General features: G+C 34.8%; 1 protein-coding gene across 1 annotated transcript in view; it reads left to right on the top strand.

Moving 5' to 3' along the window:
* Positions 1-1,061: 1,061 nt before the first annotated feature.
* LOC106473964 (cholecystokinin receptor type A-like) overlaps positions 1,062-13,150 on the top strand; it is a gene marked incomplete at its 3' end in the record, with an annotated part of 22,111 nt that continues 10,022 nt past the window's right edge. The window contains exon 1 of the mRNA XM_013934654.1: positions 1,062-1,477. Coding sequence (XP_013790108.1) covers positions 1,062-1,477 — 416 coding nt within the window. The remainder of the gene's footprint in view (positions 1,478-13,150) is intronic.

Raw genomic sequence — 13,150 nt, 5'->3', positions numbered from 1 at the left:
AGGTTAAATATTAAAAACATGTTCCCTTCTTCTTGATATTATGAAGGACCTTCGTTCCAGGTTAAATATTAAAAACATGTTCCCTTCTTCTTGATATTATGAAGGACCTTCGTTCCAGGTTAAATATTAAAAACATGTTCCCTTCTTCTTGATATTATGAAGGACCTTCGTTCCAGGTTAAATATTAAAAACACGTTCCCTTCATCTTGATATTGTGAAGGACCTTCGTTCCAGGTTAAATATTAAAAACATGTTCCCTACTCCTTGATACTATGAAGGACCTTCGTTCCAGGTTAAATATTAAAAACACGTTCCCTTCATCTTGATATTGTGAAGGACCTTCGTTCCAGGTTAAATATTAAAAACACGTTCCCTTCATCTTGATATTGTGAAGGACCTTCGTTCCAGGTTAAATATTTAGGGAACATGTTTTTCATGTTTTTAATATTTAACCTGGAACGAAGGTCCTTCATAATATCAAGGAGTTCCCTTCTTCTTGATATTGTGAAGGACCTTCGTTCCAGGTTAAATATTAAAAACATGTTCCCTACTACTTGATATTATGAAGGACCTTCGTTCCAGGTTAAATATTAAAAACATGTTCCCTTCTTCTTGACATTATGAAGGACCTTCGTTCCAGGTTAAATGTTAAAAACACGTTCCCTACTTCTTGATACTATGAAGGACCTTCGTTCCAGGTTTAACCAATTTAATATATAATTTTATATCATCACAATTCTTCAAGCTGTTTCTTTAAATATTATAGGCTTCAGAACTGCTGAATTAAAATGATTTTTTTTTTAAATAATTGTAATTTACAAATAAAAACTTAAATTGGTCAAATTAACTTGCAATTTTCGTTTTTACCAATTTTTGTAGTTTTTCATGTTACACTTACGCAGGTATAACAAATCGTCATAGCACCGAACGAACGACATTCGTCCTAGGTTTGTAGCAAGGACTTATCGAAGAAGTCGCCGACGATAATTTGTAAAATGCTGCACTCGTCTGATCTTCTTGGAACTCGGGATCGTGAAAACGTTCTATTGAATATGACAAATATGTCCCACAAGCCTGAATTAGAGGAATCTTTGGAAAATAGGAGCTCAGTGATCCCAAACAATGCTATATTCTTCATCAATCCAGAAGAAATGTTGTACCCTTGGGCCAATAATCCTTATTTTTTTTACATCATCGCCACCTATGTCATTACATTTATGATCGGGGCGACCGGAAACATCATCGTTATTGCTGTAATGATCGGTGACCGCACATCCCGAAATGTAACCAACATTTTCCTCGTCAGTTTGGCCGTTGCTGACCTCCTTCTGCTCGTTATTTGCGCCCCTCTCGATGTCACCCATTACCTAGTCATGCAGTGGGACCAGGAAGGGACTGTCTGTAAAATCGCTGCCTATGCTGAACAACTTTCGGCTTTTGCGTCCATTCTCAACCTTGTCGCCGTAACTTTGGAAAGGTATATTTCTTTTTTGTTTCATTTGTAATTAAAATGTCATCTATTAAATGACCACACAAAATTCCTTTATAACTGAAATTTCATTTTCCATTCAACAAACTATGTGTGGCTATGTTCATATGTATCAAAACACATTTGCACTGAAACGCTTGTCGCTTTTGTTTGGAGTTGAGCATAAAGCTACACAATGGGCTATTTGTGCCGTGCTCATCATGGGTATCGAAACTTAAATTTTAGCGTAATAAACTTCCAGACTAGCCGCTGAGTCGCCGAGGGTGTGTTTATTGATATGTTTCTTTAAAATAAATGTGAATAACTTGTTGTGTGAAGAGGAATTCCACTATACACTTTAAATAAAAGTCCAGAGATACAGATTTTATTTTTATTACTTCTTTAACTTTATTACAACGTTTCGACCACTCATCGTCAGGTAACAACTCTGTGTACGAAACGTTTTCAGTTTATTGAGACATATTATGTATCTTTTGATCAAAGTAGATGCTAAACTCGTATAACGGCTATCAGAACCGTATAGTTACGTTGTGATAAAGTTAAAACAAAAATAAACAATCTATTCAAACGTTGTATGTTTGAACTGATATTTAAAATGTGAATAAGTAGGCTACATAAACAATGAATGTCGTGTTCACGAAATAATTGTGGCCTCCTGTAAATTCATTTTGATAACGCTAGAGTGTAGATAAAGACATCTGTGAAAATGAAACTAAATGAATCCGAGTTTCAAATGGACAGCAACTGCCTGTTGTAGAAACCTACAAATGTAGAGGATGACGTTTCGAAAGTATTCCGCCTTTCGTCTTCAGGTCAGTGTGTGTGTGTGTAGTGTCGTTTGGTCTTTATAGTGTTCTATTCATAGTGTTATGAAAAACTCAAACAAAAAGCTAAGAAATTCAACATAGACGTCCGGTGGAAATCTTACAAAACACTAAGATCCATTCTGGTGAAGAACAAACAGAAACCTACCAACAAAAAAAAAAACAGAAAAACGTCATTTATGAAATTTCGTGTTCATGCAACAAAACATACATTGGAGAAACGGGAAGAAGACTCGCGACAAGAATAAAGGAACATAAAGACAGCACAAGACTCATGAAAACACAAAATTCAGCCATTGCTGAACACGCACATGTCAACTGGACACGACATAAACTGGGAAAAAGCTAGAATCATCGATACAGACAAATTTTGGAAGACAAGAAAAATTAAAGAATCGTTTTACATTAACATAATAAAACCTTCACTAAATAGAAATTCGGGATTAGAGGTGAGTAAACTGTGGCTACTATTGATTGAGGCTACAGGAAATCTCTCCTCCAATTAGAAACGTGTTTTAACCAACCAATCTTAACACGCTCTCCACAGTCCACTAGAACACTATAAAGACCAAACCACACCACACACACACACACACTGACCTGAAGACGAAAGGCGGAATACTTTCGAAACGTCATCCTCTACATTTGTAGGTTCTACAACAGGCAGTTGCTGTCCATTTGAAACTTAGATTCATTATTAATACTCTGCCTAAACAACCAATCACATATTAGGAAACAAAATGTCATTGATATGTTTTAATAAACCATATTGACCAGGCGTGGCCAGTTGGCTAGGGTGTTTGACTCCCAATTTCAGGGATTCGCGGGTTCGAATCCCTGTCCCACCAATCATGCTCACCCTTTCAGCCGTGGGGGCGTTAAAATGTGACGGTTAATCCCACTATTCGTTGATAAAAGAGTAGCCCAAGAGTTGGCGGTGGGTGGTAATGACTAGCTGCCTTCCCTCTAGTCTTACACTGCTAAATTATGGACGGCTAGCGCAGATAGCCCTCGTGTAGTTTTGCGCGAAATTCATAACAAACAAACAATAAGCCATATTAAAGAAAAGCTTCCTATCTAGAAACGCATATTGTAATTAATATAGCTATATATATATATAAAGGATGTGTGTTATATATAAATAACAATAATAGTGTATGTTTTATAAGTCAGAGTTCTATATTACTAGAATGTTTGTATGAAAACTTTTCAGTTTATTAGAATTGTATTTAGCAGTTGAGGCACATCACGTGTCTTTGTATCAAAGTAGAGGCTAAACTCGTATAACGTCTATAAAACCGTATCGGTCCACTTTAATGGCTCGATATCATAACATAAAGGATGCTGTAAACAATTAACTTTAATTTATCCAGAAAATAAACTTATTGTAATGATTATACTCACACACGCACACACATAGATAACTGTTACTCTTATGACACGACGACAAAGGTGCGTGAAAATGTTACCTGTTGTCGTTCTTCTTATTAGTTTGCTAGTTTTAAAGTTAAGCACAAAGCTACAGAATGGCCTATCTGTGCTCTGCTCACTACAAACGGTAGATAACTGTTACTCTTATGACACGACGACAAAGGTGCGTGAAAATGTTACCTGTTGTCGTTCTTCTTATTAGTTTGCTGGTTTTAAAGTTAAGCACAAAGCTACAGAATGGCCTATCTGTGCTCTGCTCACTACAAACGGTAGATAACTGTTACCCTTATGACACGACGACAAAGGTGCGTGAAAATGTTACCTGTTGTCGTTCTTCTTATTAGTTTGCTAGTTTTAAAGTTAAGCACAAAGCGACACAATGGCCTATCTGTGCTCTGCTCACTACAAACGGTAGATAACTGTTACTCTTATGACACGACGACAAAGGTGCGTGAAAATGTTACCTGTTGTCGTTCTTCTTATTAGTTTGCTGGTTTTAAAGTTAAGCACAAAGCTACACAATGGCCTATCTGTGCTCTGCTCACTACAAACGGTTAAAAACATCCGATTACCTTTGTCGGTCTTATGCATTTCATGTTACATTTTACAACTGAACTATGAGTTAATATTTACCATCTTACAACGAGCCTGAATGTACGAACATTTGTGATTTAATTGTGATGAACATTTAAATATTAGCAATACTTCAAGTGTTGTTATTTTGTTCATTGATAAAAAAATACCTTTTCTGGAAAAAAATGAAAATTCGTTTTGATAACGCAAGAACGAACATAAAAATATCTGATGAATTTAAATAAAATGTTTTATAATCTTTAATTTTTAAATAATTTGTTATAAAACAGCTTCGAATCTAGAGAAACATATTTTGATAATTGTTGAGCGGTAAGTCTATGAAATCATAACGTTAAAGATTGGGTTTCGATACATTTGGCCGGCAGAGCACAGATAACCCATTGTGTAATTTTGTGCTTAACAGATAAAAACAGTTAGATAAATATTGGTATACAAAAAAAAAATTGTTTCGTGAAATTCGTTGTAAGTTTACACGACTGACACGTATTTACTGACATTATAATTTATCGTTCATCAACAAAATTCACCTAACAAAAATATCCTGAAATTTTTCGATGACATTGATTGCCATAATCTTTCTACCAGTCGACATAGGAATGAAGATATATTATTTGTAAATGATTTAAGAACAGCTATGTTATTATGTATTTCAATTGCACTCATGTATGATAACATTTACAGAAAAATTTGTTATCGATATTATAATCGTTAAGACGTAGATCAGCATTATTAAACCGATTTGATATATATCGAGGTACGGCGTTGATTAAATTCCAAGTTCTAAATCTTGTTTGTAGCTGCACACTATTCCTAGAATAGGCCATAGCAGACTTACAATCATATTCCACGATCTAATACTGACTGTTTGTACAACACGTTGTATGTAGATCTATAGATTTACAATCATATTCCATGTTCTATACTGACTGCTTGTACAACACGTTGTATATAGATCTACAGATTTACAATCATATTCCACGATCTATTACTGACTGCTTGTACAACACGTTGTATATAGATCTACAGATTTACAATCATATTCCACGATCTATACTGACTGCTTGTACAACACGTTGTATATAGATCTACAGATTTACAATCATATTCCACGATCTAATACTGACTGCTTGTACAACACGTTGTATATAGATCTACAGACTTACAATCATATTCCATGATCTATTACTGACTGTTTGTACAACACGTTGTATGTAGATCTACAGACTTACAATCATATTCCATGATTTATACAACGTGTTGTACAAGCAGTCAGTAATGTAGATCTACAGATTTACAATCATATTCCACGATCTAATACTGACTGCTTGTACAACACGTTGTATATAGATCTACAGACTTACAATCATATTCCATGATCTATTACTGACTGCTTGTACAACACGTTGTATATAGATCTACAGATTTACAATAATATTCCACGATCTAATAATGACTGTTTGTACAACACGTTGTATATAGGTCTACAGATTTACAATTATATTCTATGAAAGAAGTACGCATCGTCTTTATCTTTTCAAATTATTAAACCGTTCTAAAGGAAAATTTATATAAAATAAGTTAATATAGTTGTTCTTCTGGTACATTTATTTGATTCCCAGATGAAGAAACCCAATATTGAAAATTAATATGTATCACAAACAATTTGTTCTCGAGAAACACAATTCCATCGGATTCACGTTGAGAATCCTGTGCTCTATTTAGGAAAATTCGGTATCGTAAAGATTTTCTCAAAACCATATTTGAGGCCCCGGCATGGCCAGGTGGTTAGGGCGCCCGACTCGCAATCCCCGTCCCACCAAACATGCTCGCCCTTTTAGCCGTGGGGGCGTTATAATGTGACGGTCAATCCCACTATTCGTTGGTAAAAGAGTAGCCCAAGAGTTGGCGGTGGGTGGTGATGACTAGCTGCCTTCCCTCTAGTCTTACACTGCTAAATTAGGGACGGCTAGTGCAGATAGCCTTAGTGTAGCTTTGTGCGAAATTCAAAACAAACAAACAAATCATATTACACTGCAAACCTAAATCGCTTTTCTCGCAAACTAGCGTTGATTTTATTTTTCTCTCTCTCTTTCAACAATGCTATTTCGTTGATATGATTTAAATTAATTTTTAAGTGCAAAGCTGTATAACGGGCTATTTGTGCTGTGCCCACCGCAGCAATAGAAACCCGAATTTAACGCTATAAGTCTTCAAGCTTTCTTTCCGCTAAGCCTCAATGTACACAGTCCAGAACAGATTATTAGTGATCTGATGTTCAAGAATAACAGACAGCATATTGAAAACCTTTTACGATTTTTTTAAACACCCTGTACGATGTCCAGACTTTTCGGAATAAACCTTATAAATCTTATTATGTCTGTGGTAAACCTTAGTTCCCCTAGGACCGGTAATTTGTTAAGATATAATAATTTTAAATATAAATTTTCTTTATAATTACCTTGAATAAATAACACTATGACTGATTTTGATCATTAGATTAGTTTAAACAGAATGGGTGTGTTCCAGATAATTTTATAGGTTAAATGAAAAATATGTTCAAACTATTCAATGAAAATTCGGAAACATCTCTTTATATTAATTTGTATGAGTTACATATTAATTATATATTAGGTCCAATAGCTCATAATTATAGAATTTATTTCCTGAATACTATAATACCTATTACGGTGTAAGATATGACGTAGATTAAATTCTTTCCAAATCAGGTACTTTTTAAACCTAAAATTAAAAATGATAATCCTGTATTTCTGCACAATTAACTACCTCGTTTTAAATAGTAAATTGGTGTTTCTTGCCACGAAAGATGTTATTTATTGTTAAAGAAAACAAAGTATTACTCTATTCTATTGTTTACAGGGTTTAGATAACGTGTAGGGTAGGGTAGGGATTAATTTAGTGTTATAATCCTTCCAATCATTTTTCTTTGGAATCTCTGATGAAATATTAGATAAGAGTATTGATAATGAGAAAACAAAGAAAGGTAAATAACATGTCTAGACTTGTGCTTTGTAATGAAAATAATCAAAACTACAATCTCTAGTTGGTTCTTGTTAAAAATAACCAAACTACAATCTCTAGTTGGTTCTTGTTAAAAATAACCAAACTAAAATCTCTAGTTGGTTCTTGTTAAAAATAACCAAACTACAAAACTAATTACATTGATACTTTTTTTGTTAATGCATGTTCGATCTAAGAGAATACTACGGACGCTACAATAATGTTAAATATTATTTCTGTAAAGAATTATCACGCAGTAAAAGAATGAACACGATATTGTGTTAAAATCTTCGTAAGTATTCACTTAATGAAGTTGTATCAAATTTCTGACCCAGAAATATTACGCCACTTAGATTGAATATGTATTGTGCATAACTGTATTAGTTATTATGTAATGAGCAAATGGCCCAATTACGTGCTGAATTACTGATTCGAGAAACCCCTTCTGTGATTCTCTAGGAACTCCAAGTTAATTTAAATGATACAAAAACTAGAGTGTATAATTAATGCTATTCGAGTTTCTTTTCCTTCCTGTTCCTTTATAAGTAGATTTGCAAGAACGCAAATCATAGATTCCTTTGGCTTCTTTTTATTATTATTATTATCATTCACTAACGGTTGAGGCTTCAAACATACCTTTCCAGATAAATAGATGGACAGGATAACAGACCGATAGTCGCTGTGATATTCTGACATAAAATAAAAACATTCCCATCTAGGTAATCTGTCTGAGGTATATGTTAATTTGCCAAGGGCTCTATCATGTTAGACGAAGCGAGCAAAAGGCCAAGCTTGACAGGAAATCTATATGTCATCAAGATAATTAGAGAGCTCTATCTTTTCCTCCCCACCCAATATTAGTAGATAGGTGCCTGTATGATCGATAAAGGAACGATCTGCAGGTTTTCCACATCATATTTTATTCAGAAACGGTTCGTTGCATATACAAAAAAAAAAGACTTCTTTCGTTTCGTTGTGACTTAAACTTCGATAGGCAATTGTATTTTCTCCGCGAGCGATTCCTTTACCCCTTGAATAATCTAATCAGACAGTCTACGCTAACAAATTATCCCCAAAAGGTCGCTAATGATGGTACTTCATGTTTTTTATTACTCAGACTTTACAAATCGGTAGTCGTAAATCATGAATATACCTTATAGCTTATAACGTCATTTCCAGCTGGGGTTGTTTTCTTTTGTAATCAGACTAAAAATGGAATTACTAATACTAAGTAATAGGTAACTAGAGTAAGGAACACTTAGCAAATCTAAGTAATACCTAACTAGAGTAAGGAACACTTAGCAAATCTAAGTAATACCTAACTAGAGTAAGGAACACTTAGCAAATCTAAGTAATTGCTAACCAGAGTAAGGAACACTTAGCAAATCTAAGAAATAGCTAACTAGAGTAAGGAACACTTAGCAAATCTAAGTAATAGCTAACTAGAGTAAGGAACACTTAGCAAATCTAAGTAATACCTAACTAGAGTAAGGAACACTTAGCAAATCTAAGTAATTGCTAACCAGAGTAAGGAACACTTAGCAAATCAAGGTATATTATTAGCTTGACCTTTTACCTTATTAAAGCACGCACACAGAGAAATAAACGTCGTCAAACTCCTTAATCTCTGTATCTGTATACTGTTACCGAGAGAGGTTATACCACTGGTATACCTTATGTTATCTAATGATTATTTGTATTTACCAACACAATGTATGAAACTTCAACTGCAGGTATATCATTTCCATATTTTGTTTTGTTTTTCAAATTTTGAAACAGTGTAACTAATATTAAAAACGATGGCTCAATGATAAGTCTGAGGGCTTATAGCGCTAAAAATCGGGTTTCGATACTACTCGTTGGGCGCAGAGATAATAACTATTGTGTACTTTATGCTTAGAAGCAAACAAAATATATGAAATAAATATTTAAAATGCAACAATTTTCAGTAACCGATTTGTGTTGCGGCCTACATTTATTAACCACTCGATGCTTCGTCATTCTCGGAACTAAGTTACAACCGTACAATATTTACAAAAGTATAACAGGTAGTGTGACAATACCTTCTTTACTACTTTCACAGCTTGCTGACCGACCTTTCATATAAGTTCACGTCAAGTATAAAAGATAGCTGGGCCTTCATTTCTGTTTTATATTGTACGTTAAGGTATATGCTAGCTATTTACATGTTATAGAACCATCAATTAAATCGATATATGAAACTGAAGAAAAGTATAGTTCATCTTCTCTCTACGTGTGTTGTTTTAAAAAGAGATGTGCAGTAACTTAGAAATATCACTTTATTGGAACTACTTTTTCACGCTGCCTCACCAACAGTCATGTGATACGAGTTTGAAAAACATTTCTGCCTTTTATACACGTTTACACTACAGAAGAAGATTTAATAAATGAACTGATATTAATTAAATATGTATCACTTGAAAGAGAATTCAAATCAAATATTGTTGATAGAGTTTTTAATAAGTTTGTTAATTGTTCAATGTCTTGATAGAGTTTTTAATAAGTCTGTTAATTGTTCAATGTCTTGATAGAGTTTTTAATAAGTTTGTTAATTGTTCAATGTCTTGATAGAGTTTTAATAAGTTTGTTAACTGTTCAATGTTCAAAGCTACACGAGGGCTATCTGCGCTAACCGTCAGTGAAAGACAAGAGGGAAGGCAATTAGTAATCACCACCCACCGCCAACTCTTGGGCTACTCTTTTACGGCTGAAAGGGCTAGCATGTTTGGAGGGACGGGGATTCAAACCCTCGACCCTCAGATTGCGCGTTGAACGACCTAGCCACCTGTCCATGCCAGGCCGTACCGCCGTTGATAAGAAGTTAATTAGACGGGGATTCAAACTCTCGACCCTCAGATTGCGAGTCGAACGACCTAGCCACCTGTTCATGCCAGGCCGTACCGCCGTTGATAAGAAGTTAATTAGACGGGGATTCAAACCCTCGACCCTCAGATTGCGAGTCGATCGCCCTAGCCACCTGTCCATGCCAGGCTGCTCCGCCGTTGATAAGAAGTGAATTAGTTCTTCCCTCAATCAATTGTTTATTGATTTAAAAGTAGATATTTGTTAAGTCAAAGCTCTAACCCACTTTAAAAAGAAAGAAAACTATTGCAAAAAAGTTGTGCTAATGAAGGCTGAAAATATTTTTAAATTACGCTTTAACTAGTTGTGATATCATCATATATCTGAACGTCGTTTCACGAAATAAAACTTTGGAGACGGCTTGACTGGGTAATGAAGTCTTACGAAATTGAAGATAGCCTTTATATGCGGAAACATCTGTTAGCTGAGTTCTTGCACAGACCTTAAAATATAACGTAGATAAACGGAAACATCGGCACATGTAGATATGTAGTTATCAACGCTATTTTCAAGTTTTGAACAACTCAACTTTCAAGATCTACATATCTACTAGAACTCAGCTAACAGATTTTTCCGCATATAAAAGCTATCTTCAAGTCTTACGAAAGTCTTAGATTAATATTCTTTAACAGGAAATTTAATTTTTCTGCATATTATTTCTTATTTCTTAACGTGGCTCAAAACCTTTAGCTGTGAAAGTAAACTAAAAAAAAAATATTTACAGACCATGTTGACGATCGAAAATGGGAACCTCACCTACACCAGCTTTATGCAATAATACTGTAATGCATAAGAAGCTAAGAACCTGTAATTCCTTAGTGTAAAGCTTACAAATGCATCGCGGCGAGAGTAAGTCGTACCGCTTTCGTTTTTGATGAACTCGGAAAAACAAGCAAACAACTGAACCTAAAAGTCTTCTGAAGCCGCTTGCTTTATTTCTGCTTGTTCGACTGGACCCACGAAGTCCTTTTCCAAATGGTGTTATTATAGTAAGCCCATTAAAGTTTGGAGAGAAGAAGACCATGGCTTCCTTAAGGAGCAGTCAGCCTGTAGTAGTTCAATAATAATCTAGCGTTCAATGCGCTTCAGAAAATATGTCTAGAATGTCATTGGAGAGAAAGACAACCATATACAATTATCTTGGACTGAGAAAACCACGTGAAAGTACAATTCGTATAGAAATACCGTGAATAGGGTAAACACGTATAAAATTACCGCGGGTAAAAAACACTGTAAAAAGTTATTGTGCACACACAGAAAAATGTAAAACAGTGAATTGAAAAACTATTTAACGTCAAGTGAATAGAAAATATCGTGTGAATTTATTGTGGACAGAAAAGCTTTAGAGATTTAGTATCAATGCAGGAAACTAAAGATTTACTTTATATAAAATAAACAGTTTATCCGTAGAAATAAAGTGGTCTGAAAAAAGAAAAACATACAAAAAGAACACTGAAAATAATGATGGAAATATAATCACCGTCAATCGAGGAAACTATAAATCTACCATGATTTGTTTGCTTGTTTTGAATTTCGCGCAAAGCTACACATCCCTTATTTAGCAGTGTAACACTAGAGGGAAGGCAGCTAGTCATCACCACCCACCGCCAACTCTTGGGCTACTCTTTTACCAACGAATAGTGGGATTGACCGTCACATTATAACGCCCCCACGGCTGAAAGGGCGAGCCAGTTTGGTGTGATGGGGATTCGAACCCGCGACCCGCAGATTGCGAGTCGAGCACCCTAACCACCTGGCCATGCCGGGCCGTTTACCATGAACAAAGAAAACTGTACAGAATTGTCTTGAGCAGAAAAAACTGTATTGAGTTTCTTGGATATAAAAAAACTGTATACAGTTACCATGGGCTGAAAAAATTACTGTGGCTAAAATGAGCTTTGTGGTAATCAGTGAAAAATGTGTTAAATAATCGTAAAAACAAAACTGTAAAATTACCATGATCAGAGAAAAATGCATGGAATAACCGTAGACTGTGATAACAATAGGATTATCACGACCAGAGAATACTGTGTAGATATACTGTTGTGATAACGTTAGTATAAACATGTTATAGTTCTCTACCTTAGGCAATGATTACATACTACAACAGTTATTCCATAGAAGCTTATACCTGTTTGGATCTATGTCTGTGTTAAAGGCCTATCACAAATAATGAGCTGGGGTTTGTTTCCGTTAAATATGTTTATTTAGAAAGATATTTAACATAAGAAGTTTAAGGATTGTGAAGTATCATACTAGAGCATTGGTCAAATGTAGTATTTAATTTTCCTCTTGTTTTATTCCTTGTTCTGTGCAAACATAAATTGTTCTTGATACAATTTTTGTTCACTGTGAACGTGTTGTTTAGAATTTTCTCTAAGCCAGAAGTGAGTTCCAGTCACAACAGATCTGAAGCCGGTAAATAAGTCGAACATGAAACTACACACACACACACACATTATTGTGAACAAATACGTTGTTATATTTGTTCATCTGTCTTATTTCTTTAGTGTCCGTGATTATCCGGCTTAACATTTACGGATCCATTATATCTTTTTGCAAGATATCAGCATATTTGAATATCATACCGTGGCCAGAACAATACAAAACCGTGTAGATATTGTGTGTACAGAACAAACTGTAAAGAGTTACAGAGGGTAGAGAACACTCTATAGATTTGTCGCAGGCTGAGGAAGTTATCTAGAATTGTTATAGATAGAAGAAAACTATTTAGAGTTATCATGGATTAAGGAAACCATGTCGAATTAGAATGGATTGATCTACAACTACCATATGGACTTAGAGAGCTATAGCTTCTCATTGAAGAGAAAAATGATCTAAAATTAGATTGTAAAAGCACTAGAAAGTGAGTATGGAATAAGGAATTTACATAAAATAATTGTGTATAGAA

The sequence above is a fragment of the Limulus polyphemus genome, unplaced genomic scaffold (assembly GCF_000517525.1).
Source record: "Limulus polyphemus unplaced genomic scaffold, Limulus_polyphemus-2.1.2 Scaffold6682, whole genome shotgun sequence".
Classification (NCBI taxonomy): domain Eukaryota; kingdom Metazoa; phylum Arthropoda; class Merostomata; order Xiphosura; family Limulidae; genus Limulus; species Limulus polyphemus.
This window is presented reverse-complemented; position numbering and strand designations above follow the sequence as displayed.